Source organism: Bufo gargarizans, chromosome 5 (assembly GCF_014858855.1).
Source record: "Bufo gargarizans isolate SCDJY-AF-19 chromosome 5, ASM1485885v1, whole genome shotgun sequence".
In the NCBI taxonomy this organism is placed as follows: Eukaryota; Metazoa; Chordata; class Amphibia; order Anura; family Bufonidae; genus Bufo; species Bufo gargarizans.
The window spans coordinates 88,611,005-88,628,494 of record NC_058084.1 but is presented as its reverse complement, the minus strand read 5'-3'; the positions used below and the strand labels follow the sequence as shown (position 1 = coordinate 88,628,494).

At 44.6% G+C, this 17,490-nt stretch overlaps 1 protein-coding gene across 1 annotated transcript in view; it reads left to right on the top strand.

Moving 5' to 3' along the window:
• The window catches only part of SNX31 (sorting nexin 31), a 58,553-nt gene extending 41,475 nt beyond the window's left edge, over positions 1-17,078 (top strand). Inside the window, exons 7-14 of the mRNA XM_044294512.1 lie at positions 676-763; positions 2,309-2,378; positions 11,804-11,896; positions 12,628-12,831; positions 14,346-14,435; positions 15,067-15,144; positions 15,252-15,296; positions 15,853-17,078. Coding sequence (XP_044150447.1) covers positions 676-763; positions 2,309-2,378; positions 11,804-11,896; positions 12,628-12,831; positions 14,346-14,435; positions 15,067-15,144; positions 15,252-15,296; positions 15,853-15,933 — 749 coding nt within the window. The 3' untranslated portion in view covers positions 15,934-17,078. The remainder of the gene's footprint in view (positions 1-675; positions 764-2,308; positions 2,379-11,803; positions 11,897-12,627; positions 12,832-14,345; positions 14,436-15,066; positions 15,145-15,251; positions 15,297-15,852) is intronic.
• The last annotated feature ends 412 nt before the right edge of the window (positions 17,079-17,490 follow it).

Below are 17,490 nucleotides of genomic sequence, written 5' to 3'. Positions count from 1 at the left end.
AAATCCCGGCAGTCGTATCTTACTTTTCTGTTATGCTTTTAATTCATTAAATGAATTAAGAGCATAACCGAAAAGTAAGACACGACTGCCGGGATTTCTTTCTTCAGTTGTAGGAGTGTGCGGCTGCTCCTCAGGGGCATTACTATTGTGAAGGTGGCACAGAGAAAGCATTGCTACAGTGAAGGGGGCACAATGAAGGGATAAGTACTTTAAGGGGGGCACAATATGGGCCTAACTACCGTGGGGCACAATGTAGATGTTATTAGGGGACACATATCTGGACATAACTATTGTGAAGGTTGTACAATGAGGGCAATGCTATTGTGAGGTAGCACAATTTTTTTAAGTATTGGGGGGGGAGGGGGGGGTCAGAGGAAGAACCCGCCCCGGGTACCAAACACCCTAGGCACGCCACTGCTGTGCTGCCCCTATTGGATAACATAAATGCCCAGATGGGGATTCTCAAAGAACAGGGTGGCAAAGGGATCACTGATGGCAATGTAAAAATGCAGCTAGGGAGTAAGTCGGGGATCTGTTTGTGGACTGGGCCCATATTCCATTACCAGTCACCTTGCTGTACAGCAGTTATAATTGTAACAATGTATCAGTATCCAGACTGGTCAGTTACATTTTCTTCATGTATACATTGTGACTAATCCTCTTTTTTACCTGCAGTGGTGAAGCTGGTTGCACCTTTTGAAATCCCATTTATAACCATTTGGAACATAAATAATGATTCGTTTAAAATTTACATCAGGAAGTGGTAAGTGGTAGGAAAGTAGGATGTGCACATTCTGCACCTGAGATGCTGAAGTGTTAAAGGGGTTCTCCGGGCTTTTAATATTGATGGCCTAATCCTCAGGATAGGTCATCCATATCAGATTGGTGGGGGTCCGACACCTGGCACCCCTGCCGATCGGGGGAAGGCGCGTGCATGCCATCTCTCTTCCTGCTGCTATGTCTATAGGAAAGCAGCAGCGAGCAGGAAGAGAGGAGGGAGACGGCACATGCACACTGCGCGCGCCGTCTCCTCATACAGCTGATCGACAAGGGTGCCGGGTGTCAGACCCCCACTGATCTGATATTGATGACCTAGGCCAAGGATTGGTCATTAATATTAAAAGCCCAGAAAACCCCTTTAAGCTGGCAATATGCATTGAAATAAAGAAAACCGTGAAATGCAGTGCAGGCAGCAGGTTATAGAGCAGGAGGAGCTGAGCAGATTGATGTGTAGTTTTGTTGGAAAAGATTCAGTAAAACGTATAATTTAGGCTGGTTTTAGATGAGTGTGTTTATTCGGGGACCCATGTGTGAGCGGTATTTCCCAGCCTAATCGCTGCTCCTGTGAAGTGAACTCTCCATAACGATTTATGATGTTGTGAATTCCAGACTCGCCACCGATCTGCTGAACTGTTATCACATAACATGGTGACTACAGTTCAGTAGATTGGCGGTGAGACTGGAATTCACATTATAAATCATTATAATGTTGCGAGTTCACTTCTCTGGAGCAGCCTGGAGTGCTCAGCTATATTTGGAAATCCCATTGAAATGAATGAGGGGCATCCGCACAAGCGGTTGGGCTTAAGGAAATGGCCAAGCCAGCGCTCGGCTATGCTCGGTGCGCCCCCCGGCACTTTGCAGGCTCTGTTCTAAGAATAGGTGTAGGTCCCAGAGGTGTGACGCACACCTTTTTAGATATTGGGGGCATATCCTAGTGACGGCTATCTCTGTATACACACTTAGGCCTCTTGCACACGAAAGTTGTTGTTTTATGCTTAGTTTTTTTGCTTTCAGTATACGGAAATATTCATTTCAATGGATCCGCAAAAAAAAAAAACAGAAGTTACTCCGTATGCCTCCAGTTTCCATATTTCCGTTCCCTTCAAATACAGAACATGTCCTATTATTGTCTGCAAAACAGACAAGGATAGTACTGTTCTATCAGGGGCCAGCTGTTCCGTTCCGCAAAAAACGGAATGCACACGGACGTCATCCATATTTTTTGCAGATACGTTTTTTGCGTCGTGTGCAAGAGGCCTTACATAGAGAATGCTACCAGTCACTGGTAACACCTCCATATGCAGATATGATCCAATTAATGAAAAACTTTAAAACTTTAAGATGTAATGGTAATTAAAATTCTGACATTTGGTATTTAAAATTGTAATTATATTCTGATTTTTTAAATTAAAAGTACCGGTATGTTAAGTGTTTCCACAGTAAATGGTTCTGGATGATGCAGGTGTTACACGGATCTCCCCACCAACCCTTTATAAATAACGGCATGCTATCCTTGTGTCTGCAGGTATATGACCCCCTCTACTGATGCTATGCTAATGGGCTGTCCGGCCGCTGTTGATTTACTCTATGCCCAGGTATGATGTGAAGCATTATACCATAGTCAGGTTTGCAAGCTGTGCCATATTTTATTTTGCTTGCTTATATAGCGCTCGCCTATTCCGCAGCGCTTTACAGACATTATCATTGCTCACTATCCCCAATGGGGCTCACAATCTAATTTCCCTATCAGTATGTCTTTAGCGTGTGGGAGGAAACCGGAGAAAACCCACACAAACGCATGCAGATTTGTCCTTGGTCAGATTTGAACAAAGTGCTAACCACTGAGCCACCATGCTACCCATATTGCCCTGTGTAGTCACAGACTGGTATGCATATGTGTTTTTCATGCTTTTTCTCTCTATGTAAGGCCTCATGCACACGACCGTTGTGTGCATCCGCAGCCGTTCTGTTTTCAGAGAATGCACCGTTTGGCATCTGCGTCCGTGATCAGTGTTTCCAGTCCGTGAAAAAAATAGGACCTGTCCTATTTTTTTTCACGGACAGCGGTTCACGGACCCATTCAAGTCAATGGGTTCGTGAAAAATCATGGCTGCACACAAGATTGTCATCCGCATCCATGATCGGTGTCCGTTTTTTTCCTATCATTTCAAAGGCAAACTTGACTTAGATATATATATTTTTTTTTTTTTTCATGTCCGTGGATCCTCCAAAAATCAAGGAAGACCCACGGAAGAAAAAACTGACAAGGATTACGGAACAACGGAAACCGTTTTTGCGGAACGCAAAACAAAAACGTCCATGTGCATGAGGCCTAATGCAGTTAAAGTATTGCTATGCTTCAATAACTGCGTCTTTAATTCAGGCTTGGATCTAGTTCAGGCTTTAGTTCAGACTTGGATTGGTGAAGGTCCTATATGGGGCCCTTCCATATTTAGGTAGGGAAGATAAGTTGTACCACCATAATACCCCTCAAATTTACACTGCCTAAATAATACCATGAAATGACAAAAGTGCTACAAACATAGTGGCCACATAATATGGCCATGTGCAGCCTACATAACAATACCATACAGTGCCCAGATAATACCCTAACCAGCATTTTAATGGACACAAGGCTACCGATTTTATTTTTGGGCAACTTATCAGGAAAAAAAAGCATATTTTTTTTTATAGTCGCACTTTAATACAGTCTCTCTGGGAGACACATCTTTGCATATTATGCATTGCCACTAAGTCTCCATACACAGCTGGTCTCTTTAAGGAGAATCACCACCTTAAGGCCTCATGCACACGACAGTTTTTTTTCACGGTCCGCAAAAACGGGGTCCGTAGGTCCGTGATCCGTGACCGTTTTTTCGTCCGTGGGTCTTCCTTGATTTTTGGAGGATCCACGGACATGAAAAAAAAAGTCGTTTTGGTGTCCGCCTGGCCGTGCAGAGCCAAACGGATCCGTCCTGAATTACAATGCAAGTCAATGGGGATGGATCCGTTTGACGTTGACACAATATGGTGCCATTTCAAACGGATCCGTCCCCATTGACTTTCAATGTAAAGTCTGGAGTAATTTTATACCATCGGATCAGAGTTTTCTCCAATCCGATGGTATATTTTAACTTGAAGCGTCCCCATCACCATGGGAACGCCTCTATGTTAGAATATACTGTTGGATATGAGCTACATCGTGAAACTCAGATCCGACAGTATATTCTAACACAGAGGCGTTCCCATGGTGATGGGGACGCTTCAAGTTAAAATATACTACAAACTGTGTACATGACTGCCCCCTGCTGCCTGGCAGCACCCGATCTCTTACAGGGGGCCGTGATCAGCACAATTAACTCCTCAGGTGCCGCACCTGAAGGGGTTAATTGTACTATCATATCCCCCTGTAAGAGATCAGGGCTGCCAGGCAGCAGGGGGCAGACCCCACCCCCCCCTCCCCAGTTTGAATATCATTGGTGGCCAGTGCGGCCCCCCCCCCCTCCCTCCCTCTATTGTAATAAATCGTTGGTGGCACAGTGTGTGCCCCCCATTGCCCCCCCCCCTCCCTCCCTCTATTGTAATAAATCGTTGGTGGCACAGTGTGCGTGGTTGCCATGGTTACCGATCGGAGCCCCAGCAATTAAACTGGGACTCCGATCGGAACTCCGCTGCCACCAATGATCGGGGGGGGGGGGGGATGGGAGGCCGCACACTGGCCACCAATGTTGTTAATGCTATATAGGGAGGGGGGCCGATGGGGGGTGCACACTGTGCCACCAATGATTTATTACAATAGAGGGAGGAAGGGGGGGGGCCCGATGGGGGGCGCACACTGGCCACCAAGCTATTATTACAATAGAGGGAGGGAGGGGGGGGGGCCGCACTGGCCACCAATGATATTCAAACTGGGGAGGGGGGTCTGCCCCCTGCTGCCTGGCAGCCCTGATCTCTTACAGAGGGATATGATAGTACAATTAACCCCTTCAGGTGCCGCACCTGAAGGGGTTAATTGTGCTGATCACGGCCCCCTGTAAGAGATCGGGTGCTGCCAGGCAGCAGGGGGCAGTCTTGTACACAGTTTGTAGTGTATTCTAACTAGAAGCGTCCCCATCACCATGGGAACGCCTCTGTGTTAGAATATACTGTCGGATATGAGTTTTCACGAAGTGAAAACTTAGATCTGAAAAAGCTTTTATGCAGACAGATCTTCGGATCCGTCTGTATGAAAGCAACCTACGGCCACGGATCACGGACACGGATGCCAATCTTGTGTGCATCCGTGTTCTTTCATGGACCCATTGACTTGAATGGGTCCGTGAACCGTTGTCCGTCAAAAATATAGGACAGGTCCTATTTTTTTGACGGACAGGATACACTGATCACGGCTTTGGCTGCAAAACGGTGCATTTTCCGATTTTTCCACGGACCCATTGAAAGTCAATGGGTCCGCGAAAAAAAATGAAAAACGGCACAACGGCCACGGTTGCACACAACGGTCGTGTGCATGAGGCCTAAGCTGAAGTACAGCCACACGATCAGGTGTCACTTTAGCATCCACAATTATCAGAGATACAGTATGGGCCTGTAAGACTGCAGGAAAGTTACCTTTATTTAAAGGGTCACTGTGATTTCAGATGCTGATGCAGATTGGGACATATCAAAAGTTTTGATTGGTGGGGGTCTGAGAACTTGGTCTAGAAGCTTCTTGCAATGCAGTTCACCTTCTACAGAGCTTCTACTCTGCACCGCTCTCTGGTTCTTTCTTCTGGCCTGCTTTGCCAGTAAAGTTCTTGTATAGATCTCGTCGCCGAATAACCGTGGGCCAATAAAAACGTTAAACTGGAGCCAATGCTTACATACATATAGATGAAATTACACATATGCCTATGGTAAATGTACTACAAAAGGCCTATCAAAAAACTACCACATAGAATATAAATACATTTTATTATAGCAATATATAAGAAACAATTCATACATAGAGAATAGGTACAGGGGCTGTCGCCATCCCGGAGGAAACACATAATGGGTAAGGGTCCATTCACATGTCCGCAATTCTGTTCCGCATTTTGCAGACTTATTCATTTCTATGGGGCCGCGCGGTATGCGGCCTGGATCCGGAAATGCGGCCCCACACTTCCGGGGTCCGCATTTCCGTTCCCGGAAAAAATAGAACATGCCTGTAACGGATCTCCTGGCACCCCGACTGGGTACCTCCGTTGATGGATGCTCCTAGTGCTTCCCGAGGACTCCAAGCACTCCACTTGACACTGTAACCACCACAGAAACCAGGAGCAGGAACAGCTCTTACAAGATATATAGCAGGGTTATAGCAGGGGCGTATATAGCGTATAGCGTATAGCATTCCCCAGTATCGATCAGTTACCCAAACACCAGCCTCAACATGATGAAGGGTAAAGCAGGAACTCCTTATCGAACACACAAGCATTGACTTATATACACATTTTCCAACAAGGGTACCACCCCCGTGGACCTGGTTGGGAACTGAGGACATAACATAGCAGCCAATCCTTACAGTTTTACAGTTTAAACACAAAAACTATACATTCAACAAACACAATGGCATTGTCTGTGACGCAATTAACAAACATAATAGCATTGCCTGTGACGCACTCAATAACAGAATAGGCATGGTCCTTGACGCAATTAACAAAATGCAATTACCAAAACACAATGGGCTCTGCCTGTGATAAAATTACCAAACATAATGGGCTAACTTAATCACTCACAGGCAGAAAACACACGTTTCCCCAAAACACAGAAAACACCTCAAAACCCCACACATCCCCATAAATCACCCAGATCCAAGCAGGGGTTCCCAAATTCCATGGAAGTCACATTTGGCCGACCACAAGCATGGCTTTCCTGCCCAAAACAGTTCCACAGGCTGTGCGGCCGGTCTGTCTTCTCCTTCAAAGTTAGTATATGGGCCATAATCCTGAGGCAAGAGGCTGGCAAACAGGCCTCTCCAAAACCCAGTGGCGAGGTTATTTTCACCACAATTACCTATTCTTGTCCGCAATTGTGTGCACTGACCCATATATCGTAGTTCCTTCCCTCTCTTGTTCTGGAGGGGTTAAATTCCTGGCTAGGTGTGTTCTGGGTGTGGCTTCATGGATCTACTTAATCTGGTGCTGTGAGCGTGAGGTCAGTGGTACTCCAGCTTCTGTTTTAGCTGGAGCTATGCTCCTGTCCTGGATTTTCCATTTTTGCAGTGTGAGAGCCACCTAGTTAGACATCGAGGTCATACGATGTCTCCCCGATGTCATCTCTATGTCACCTTCCCTACCTATCCCGTTTATATGTTTAGTGGTGTTTATGTTTGGGTTGGTGTTATATGTCTGGTTGTTGTTACATGTATGGTGGTGTTTGTTGTCCAGCATGTTTTCTAGACATTCCCCTGTTTATCTGAGCCTTCGGAAGAGGGCCTCAGGGTTCCCCGGAGGGGAAACCACAAGTCGGTGAGCAGTTCTGCCTGGAAGAACAGGTCCCATTCCTGCTCCTATTCCAGGGATTATCAGATCGACTCGGGGTCCGACGTTCCTGGGTATGAGACGTCTTGCCATCTGGGTCCGCTCATACGGTTAGGAGTCAGGGCGAGGATTAGGGAAGCTCTAGGAGGTGACCTACTTCCTTATCCCAGCTTTCAGACCTAGTTGGCAACAGACCTAGAAGGCAACAGAAAATTGCATTAGACTTGTCAGTAAAAGCAAAAAAAGGAAGAGACCACTGTGGTACTCAGCAGAAGTGGCCCAAATCATTAAAAATAAAAAGCTAGCATTTTGTAATTATAAAAAAAACCAGAGCAATGAAGATAAGGAAATCTACAAGATTAGGCAGAAAGAGGCCAAGCAAGTTATAAGAACTTCTAAAGCGCAGGCAGAAGAAAAACTAGCTCAGTCTATGAAAAAAGGGGATAAGACATTCTTCAGATATATAAATGAAAAAAGGAAATTAAAACAAGGAATAACTAAATTAAAAACAAAGGACGGAAGGTATGTAGAAGAGAATAAAGGGCTAGCCGACTGCCTTAATGAATACTTCTGTTCAGTTTTTACAGAAGAAAAAGGAGAAGGACCTCCACTAGAAAGGATGACTAATAAATCGTTTGATGCATGTGTCTTTACAGAGGAAGATGTTCTAAGTTTGCTGTCTAAAGTGAAGACAAATAAGTCACAGGGGCCTGATGAGATACACCCAAAATTATTAAAAGAGCTTAGTGGTGAGCTGGCAAAACCGTTAACAGATTTATTTAACCAATCATTAGTAACAGGAGTCGTCCCGGAAGATTGGAAATTGGCAAATGTCGTGCCCATTCACAAGAAAGGTAGTAGGGAGGAATCGAGCAACTATAGACCAGTGAGTCTGACATCAATAGTAGGCAAATTAATGGAAACCCTATTAAAGGATAGGATTGTGGAACATCTAAAATCCCATGGATTGCAAGATGAAAAACAACATGGGTTTACTTCAGGGAGATCATGTCAAACTAATCTTATAGATTTTTTTGACTGGGTGACTAAAATAATAGACGGTGGAGGTGCAGTAGACATCGCATATCTAGATTTTAGTAAGGCTTTTGACACTGTCCCACACAGAAGACTTATCAATAAACTGCAGTCATTGAGCATGGACTCCCATATTGTTGAGTGGATTAGGCAGTGGCTGAGTGACAGACAACAGAGGGTTGTAGTCAATGGAGAACATTCAAAACAAGGTCATGTTACCAGTGGGGTTCCACAGGGATCTGTACTGGGACCAATTTTGTTTAATATCTTCATAAGTGATATTGCAAAAGGCCTCGATGGTAAGGTTTGTATTTTTGCTGATGACACAAAGATATGTAACAGGGTTGATGTTCCTGGAGGGAAACGCCAAATGGAAAAGGATTTAGGAAAACTAGAAGAATGGTCAGAACTCTGGCAACTGAAATTTAATGTGGATAAGTGCAAGATAATGCACCTGGGGCGTAAAAACCCAAGGGCAGAATATAGAATATTTGACACAGTCCTGACCGCAGTATCTGAGGAAAGGGATTTAGGAGTAATTATTTCAGAAGACTTAAAGGTGGGAAGACAATGTAATAGAGCAGCACGAAATGCAAGCAGAATGCTTGGATGTATAGGGAGAGGTATAAGCAGTAGAAAGAGTGAAGTGCTTATGCCGCTGTACAGAACACTGGTGAGACCTCACTTGGAGTATTGTGCGCAGTACTGGAGGCCATATCTCCAGAAGGATATAGATACTCTAGAGAGAGTTCAGAGAAGAGCTACTAAACTAGTACATGGATTGCAGGATAAAACTTACCAGGAAAGGTTAAAGGACCTTAATATGTATAGCTTGGAAGAAAGAAGAGACAGAGGGGATATGATAGAAACTTTTAAATACATAAAGGGAATCAACTCGGTAAAGGAGGAGAGAATATTTAAAAGAAGAAAAACTACCACAAGAGGACACAGTTTTAAATTAGAGGGGCAAAGGTTTAAAAGTAATATAAGGAAGTATTACTTTACTGAGAGAGTAGTGGATGCATGGAATAACCTTCCTGCAGAAGTGGTAGCTGCAAATACAGTGAAGGAGTTTAAGCATGCATGGGATAGGCATAAGGCTACCCTTCATATAAGATAGGACCAGGGACTATTCATAGGATTCAGATATATTGGGCAGACTAGATGGGCCAAATGGTTCTTATCTGCCGACACATTCTATGTTTCTATGTTTCTAAGTTGCTATTCCCCCTCTCCCCACCATGACAGTGCTTTGGGTCATTGTCTTGCTGGAAGCTAAACCGTCAGCCTAGTCTGAGGTCCAGAGCACTCTGGATCAGGTTTTCAGTAGGAATATCTCAGTACTTTGCTATATTAAGCTTTCCCTCAACTATGACCAGTCTCCCTGTTCCAGCCACTGAAAAATACCACCACAGTATGATGCAACCACCACTATGCTTCATTGAACAGATGGTATTTGGCAGGGAATGAGCAGGGCCTGGTTTCCTCCAGACTTGACTCTTAGAATTTAGGCCAAAAAGTTCAATTATGGTTTCATCTGACCAGAGAATCTTGTTGCTCACAGTATAAGAGTCATTTAGTTGCTTCTTTCCAAAATCCAGGCTCCATGTGTCTTTCACTGAGGCTTCTTTCTGGCCACCCTGCCATAAAGCCTTTTAGAAGATTCTCCTGTCTGATCATAGGGTCCTTGGAGCTCACTCAGAGTGACCATTGGGTTCTTAGTCACTTTTCCTACCAAGGCCCTTCTCTGGTGATTTAGTTTGGTGGGGCGGCCAGCTGTAGGAACAGTACTGGTTGTTCCAAACCTCTTCCAATTAAGAATTATGGAGACCACTGTGCTCTTGGAAACTTTCAGTGCAGTGGAAATAGTTTTGTACCAATGACCAGATCTGTGCCTCCCCACAATCCAGTCTCTGAGCTCTACAGGCAGTTTTTCCTCCTCATAGCTTGGTTTTTGCTCTGATATGCATTGTCAGCCGTAAGACCTTTTATAAAGACAGCACTCTGGCTTTCCAAATCATGTCCAATCAACTGAATTTACCACTGGTGGACTCCAATTAGGGTGTTGAAACATCTCAAAGATGAGCAAGAGAAATGGGAGGCCCCCAGAGATAAATTTAAAGTGTCATAGCAAAGGGTCTGTATACGTATGTCCATGCAAAATTTTAGTTTTTCTTCCTTGCCCCTTACATGTGCTGGGATTCTGGCGCTAGATTGCAGCTCACAGCAGGGAACGCAGCTCCAACTCCACTGTTATTGAACAAGCGGTGCAGAAACATCGGTGGCTAGCCATGCTGAAAATGACTGTTGTACTAAAGATGGAGATGGGGGGGGGGGGGAGGGAGAGAGAGAGACGCTGGAGGGGATGGAAGATACAGTATATGTGTACTCTATGTGCGTGTCACTGCTCACATGACTTATCAGGCATGTAAAATCTGATGTACCCGATCCCAACCTCTGCCTTTTGGGTAGAGTCAAGAGGCCTCCATAGGTTGACCAAAACCACTGAAATCTGCAAGTTTGGCTAATAAACCTCTAAAGTGTATGGACAACTTTACTGTCAATGAATTTATGGAAAGTTGGCTACACTGAATCGAGAGACAATGAAGGAGCCATCAATCGGTTGGGGTCTGGTGGTTTGACTTCTTGGTCAAAGCAGAACAAAACAGTAGCCGCACCCTAGTTAGTTATAATGCTTTCAATGTGTATTAGATTCCAAGCATCACGGCACATTTGTATGTATAGTTTTGTCTTGTTAATGGGGCTGAACTGTAGTACCGGCCACAGCTACACAAACGGATGAGTCATTGTATGGCTCTCACTTCAGCAATGTAGACCCTCCAACTGCTTAACTCTAGGAATCCCAGGGGCCAGTAAACTCCCACTGATCACACATTGATGGCCCATGAAAAGGATCATCAATTAATTTCTGTGGTCTTGTATTTGTCAACGAAGTTGGGGGCAGCATAAGGGCAGGGCAAATGATGGGGACTTTTTGACACGGCCAAAGCCCCAACCACATGTGGTGGCCAATGGCTGCACGACTGTGCGAGTAAAACTGAAGTATTACCTTCAAGATGGTGCAGTCAATGGTCATTGCATGCTTTGCCATTTTTGCAGTGTGGTTCAAGGTGTTTTATTTTGCCTTTTTCACAGTATTAGTTTTTATTTTTAAGTCCATAAAGCTGCATTTAGATGTTACTTTAAAGTCTATAGTGAAATATTGAGTTTACATAACAGCGTTGTATGCAGCATGCTCTGGGTACGGCGTTATTTCCACTGGATTCTCTCTAGGATTTGAACGACTTGCATTTAAAATTTTACAAAATGTATAAAAATTAAATAAAAAACGGTGAAAAATGCTAGAAATTCATTTTGCAATCTCCTTTGTTTCATTCTTTGGGGAACAGATACTTATTAAGGAACGCTACATGAACAGTGCTCATTTATTGGCTTAAGCCACGCCATCTGTTCTTACTTATTTACAGGCGGTTCAGGAGTTGGAGATGAACTGGTCCAGGCCGACAGAACAACAGTCAAACCTGCTTAAGCAGTTAATAAAAACGGATAATAAAGTCAAGGTAATGTAAAAAAGCTAAATGTAATCTACTTGCCGTAGTTTTGCTAGAGCTCCAAAGTGCGTGCACAGCCCTCGTATTTTACAAGGCAGCTGACCCCATTTACTTGAATGCATAAGCCATGGACACGTGTGGCGCTGTCTATGGGGTGAAAAAACCTTTCTGGTTTAATCGCAAGCAACCCCTTAAAGGGTTATTCCACCTTTTTCAACACTTTTTGTCTCTTACACACCAAACCTGTGGTGGGCAGCATAACTACCTCATTACCACTGCTCGTTTCTGGCTCCTTCAGTCCACCACTGTGTTCTCTGTGCTTCCGACCCCGCTTGTAAATTTCCAAAATGCACAGGATTCGCGTGTGCTGCAGAAGCCAATGACTGGCCGCAACGGTGACGAGGGTGACTATCTCTTTAGGCGCCTATAGTAGGGGTGTCACTCCTGTATGTTCCAGTGTTTGAGATATTAAGATGAGTACTAAGATACCAAATGAAAGCATTGAAAAAAAAATCCAATATCAAACTACACAGCCATGTTCACATGGTGCAATTTTATGTTTAAAATAAAAAAACGGGAGCAATCCTGAAAGAGGAAGGGTATAAATTCTCCTCTTCTCAGATCCTCTCCTTGTTTTGGCGAAGAGCCGATGTTTGGAGGTAATATTTATTTGGTATGGATGGACCTTACTGCTATGTGGTCAGGGAATATCTACAGGTTCTTGACATTTTATATTGCAGTTTTTGGAGTTGATGCAACAAGTGGAGCACTACAGTTACCAGAAGTTGGACCCCGCTGCCACAGATAATCTAGACGCCAACACTATGGTCACCGTGTCTGTGGGAAATAATGAACTATATTGCAGCTTTCAGACATCTAACCAGAAGACTGAAATAATTAGTCTCCATATTGGCAAAATCACTGGCTGGCACGTCATGCTCCATGTAAGTAGTAGTGAGAGAGTTTTATCGGTTATTGGTTGATTAGATGATGATTTTGGCTAGGATCGATGGGGCAGAGCTCTAATGTACTAATGTCATAAGACTGAGGGTGTTTTTGGCAAACTCTCTCGCCCACTTTTCCAGACCTGTAAAGGGAAGCTTGCTTACCTGCGTCCAGGCACTGGCTCCTCGCTGTTTCTCCTCCAGACGTGCGATGCTCTGCTGGGCTCCCTTGTGGTAAATATCCAGTTTTACTTCCCAATGTGCAGGTGCACGCTGCCATGGCCAGAAACACACAGGGAAAAAAAGACAATGCAGCAGCACTCTGCAAACACACATAAGGTACAATAATGCCATAATTAGAAAACATTCTGATGCTAATGCTACGCTTATGTTGCAAATGTGAGATTTTGTACAAAATTAGTTGGGCCGTCTGCCAAACGTCAAGGTGATCTCTAGAAGACGGGAACCTAACACTAAATACTACCTGTTATGTGCCATACTGGCCACCATAAAATTCAGGGAGCGCAGGTTCCACATGCATGCTGGGTCCACTCTGCTTTTTACCATTTTTGGTGACATAACGGCCTCCAATAAATCCAGGGATGCAGGTACCAACATGCATGCTGAGCCCACTCTATACCTCTCCTGGTGACAAATGGCTTCTAATAAATACAATGAGAGCAGGCTACATCCCTGAATTTAATGGAGGCCGTTATGACACAAAAAATGAATGTGGAACCAGCATGCATGTGGAACCTGCACTCCTTGAATTTTATGGCAGCCAGTATGGCACATAACAGGTAGGATTTAGTGTTAGGTTCCCATCTTATAGAGATCGCCTTGACGTTTGGCAGACGGGCCCAAATAATTTTGTACAAAATGTATTTGCCAACAATCTCACATTTGCAACATAAGCGTAGCATTAGCACCAGAATGTTTTCTATGATTATGGCATTATTTAACCTTATTTGTGTTTGCAGAGTGCTGCTGCATTGTCTTTTTTCCCCTAAATGTCCAGTTTTGATATCGCCGCAGCGAATCACTGGCTGTGGAGGAGACCGGATCCCCTTGCCTCGTGTGACAATTTGTAATGACCTAAGGAGCAATGGTCACTATGCGGCCAGTAATTTTCTGTGTTGATGTCCAACCAGATGTTTACGTTGAGAGAGCCCAGCGGAGCATCACAAGCCGGGAGGAGGAGCGGAGAGCCGGCACTGGGAATCGGCTAAGTAATCTTCCTTTTACAGGTTTAGCAAACTGGTGGTGGGGGAGGGTGTTGTCCCCATTCTTGCACAACCTCTTTAAAGGGGAACAGAAATGCTGAGGACATATCTTTGGGATAGGTCATCAATCTTAGATCAGCGGTGGTCGGACTCTGACACCCCAACCAATCAGCTGTTTGAACAGCCCAGCTCTGTACATTGGGGAGCAGCCCTTCATGGTACTGCGGAGCTTCTTCCCGTTCAGCAATGCAGTTCTAGAAAACCCCAATAAATGATTTCCTTATTTTTCAGCAACTGGAAAAGACTATTGACCAACAGATGTTCAAATTTGGGTACATGAATGGAGAAGTCCTGAAATGGATTACAATATGGACAAACCAGGTTTGTCAGGGAAAGGGGACCAAAGCCGTGGTGCAAGAGGGTACATCGCGATTACGAAATGTATGAACAACATAAGAGCTAGAAGTGGCCACACTGAAGATAATTTAATTCTGTGTGAGCGCTCATCACGGCCACAGGGGGCAGTATCGCTCTTGTCACACATCCTACTAGGTGTCGTCCTGGCTGTGTGTACTGTATGCATGAGCAAACAATTAGTATTTTTTGCATTACTCTAAAGGGTGTTTTCACGCGTGTGGTTTTCTTTTAATTTTTTTTATTCCCAGCCAAAGCCAGAAGTAGAGTTAAAAGAAAGGGGAATATACTGTAAAGGAAGGACTTGTACTTCTCCTTCCTGCTGGATCCACTTCTGACTTTTGCTCAAAGTGCATCAAAAACTGCAATGACTTCTCCCCACCCCCCCAAAAAAAAAAGCGATGTGTGAAACCACTCTAAGGTAGCATAGGTCAAGTCAGGGGATTTGAGTCCAGCTGAGACTCGAGGAGCAGAAGGGGTCAGGGAAGTTGAGTATTCCTTTTTTTTATTTTCTTCATACTACTCTGAGCCCCCCACCCATCTAATGCAGACAATGCTGTGATATAATCTCATAAGAATCGTACCTTATCACTTTTAGGCGTTCCTCCTAAGCACTTTGTTGAAAAAGATGTTAAGTGAAGAACCAGTGACTTGTACCAAGGAGAACTTAGAGATTGTAAGTAACTGTGTGCAGTTCTCCGAACTTTTCAGAACTTGTAGTTTTTGAAAAATATTCAGTTCTATATTATTTAAAGGTCAATGACCCTTTCTATTATTTTGCAGGATAGCAGGACCTCTGCAAACATTTACACCAGAAAGCAAAAAAAGGTAGGTCCATCAAAGTATCTGATATACATCTGATTTATTATTTCTGCTAGAAGTTATGAATGAATTGCTAGCATTTTTCAATAGCGGTCCTGATGGGTGTTACCAGTTGGTGGGGTGTCCCTGCACAGTCTGACACTGGCAGCACTGATTGGGCAAGGGACACACCTGCAACTGGCAACAACCACTTGTACTTTTATTCATAAACTTCAAGTAGGAATAATAGAGGAACAGCAATAGAATCGTAAGAATAAATGCTCCAGAATTACCATTTTATGTGGAATACAATAATTTACTGGCAGGAAAGGTGACAGCCTGGTCCTCTCTGACACCCTGTTTGTTGGACCTGTAGAGAGGGGATCCTTGCATGGTTTGGTAGGGATGGGCCCCTCTCTGAGGTCCCTTATCAGCAGCGTCATCTGCCTGTGTTATTACGCCCTCATAGTTGATCTGATTATCTGAGCGTCATATGACGAAGGCGTATTACGGGTAGGTTCTGCAGTTACTGGAAGCCAGTTACGGCCTCTGATTTATGATGTCTATTTTTGTGTCTTCACAGTCAGATGTCCTTAAGAAAAAGGATTCCTCTGTTTCCTACATAAAATGTGATTCCTCGGATCTGGCTGACTGCAATCTGTAGCTTTTCTCCATCCTTGACGTAAAGGAATATGAAGTCTACACTTCGCCCAGCAATGTCATTGTCATCGTGCACACTCTGTACAGAGGGGGACATTATTTTGCAGCAGCACTGACCTGTAGATGCATCCAGAGGGATCAACGTAATGGACGGGATTGGTCAGTGGCTATCTCTACAAGACATTTGGATTAGCCTTCTGCTTGAAGTAAAGGCCCCCATACCCATTAGTGTAGTGTCATCTGAACTAGCTGAGAACAGTGGGTGGGGGGCTCCCGACTCTCCCTCAACAGTTGATCTCGGGGGAGAGAAGGATCAGGTGAAATGAAGACTTTCGCCTGATCCTTTTCTTCTCCAGAGAGATGGTGTCTGACAGCAGCTTACTCCCCTTTGCCCACTGAATACACACAAATCTTTGGCCAAGGAGAAACATGTATGGGGGAGTGGGGAGAACAAAAGAATGGGCATATTGAAATCCATCTGCCTAATCCTTCTCAGCATCTGACACTGGAGAGTTGGGAGGCCCACCTATACACCTCAGACGGCACTTATCTAATATGAATTGCTAGATTAAGTTTTAACTTTAGTCTTCCTTGCAAGCCATTCCTTTTTTATTCACACTCACTGTCAGGGTATGTTGAGAGTTGTAGTTACTAAACAGCTGGAAGGTCATTATTTGGCGAGCAGTGATGTAGACCATCATACCATTAGAAAAGGTGCATCTTCAGCTGCAGAAAACCTAATAGTTCCATTATTTCTGGGGGTTCTGTTTTTTTATTTTTGTATTTTTTGCACTTTTTTTCAAGTAAAACTAGTTTAAAGCGCTTGCGCCAAATATGAAAGTTATCCCTTATCCAGAGGATAGGGAATGACTAACTATTTGGTGGGGGTCCACCCTCTGGGTCTTCTACTGATTACAAGAATGGGGGGGGGGTCCCATGTTTCCATTCTGATGGAAGGGCAGGTACCATTCGTTCTCTGAGACTGCTGGAGACAGCAGCACACGGCACTTGCCTATTTCCGCCAGTTCCATAGAGAACGACTGTAGCGGCAGGGCGCATGCTTGGCCTGTCCCTCCATCGAGATGGGAACATAGGATCGGTGGGGGTCCTGTGCATAGGATTTAATTTCATACCTGGCACAACCCCCTTAAAGGGTTTCTACCACTTGCTTTGCACCCATTTCGTTTTCAGACACTAGCGATCCGCTAGTGTCTGATGTACAATACAAGCTAAGTATTATCTTATTCTGTCCGGCCGTTTTGTTTAAAAAAGCACTTTTATATTTATGCAAATGAGCCTCTAGGTGCTATGTGGGCGTCTTTCCAGCACCTAGAGGCTCCGTCTACCTTCCTAAACTGCCGCCCAGCTCGTCGCTCCAGACCGCCCTTCTCCTAGCGAATTTGATCCTCCCCCTGCTTCTGGCGTCTGAAATCTCGCGCCTGCGCCGTCCGTCTCTGCATTCGGCGCAGGCGCACTGGAAATGTCTGAGCAGGGAGCGCTCAGACATTTACACTGCGCCTGCGCCGAATGCCGCCGAATGCAGAGACGGACGGCGCAGGCG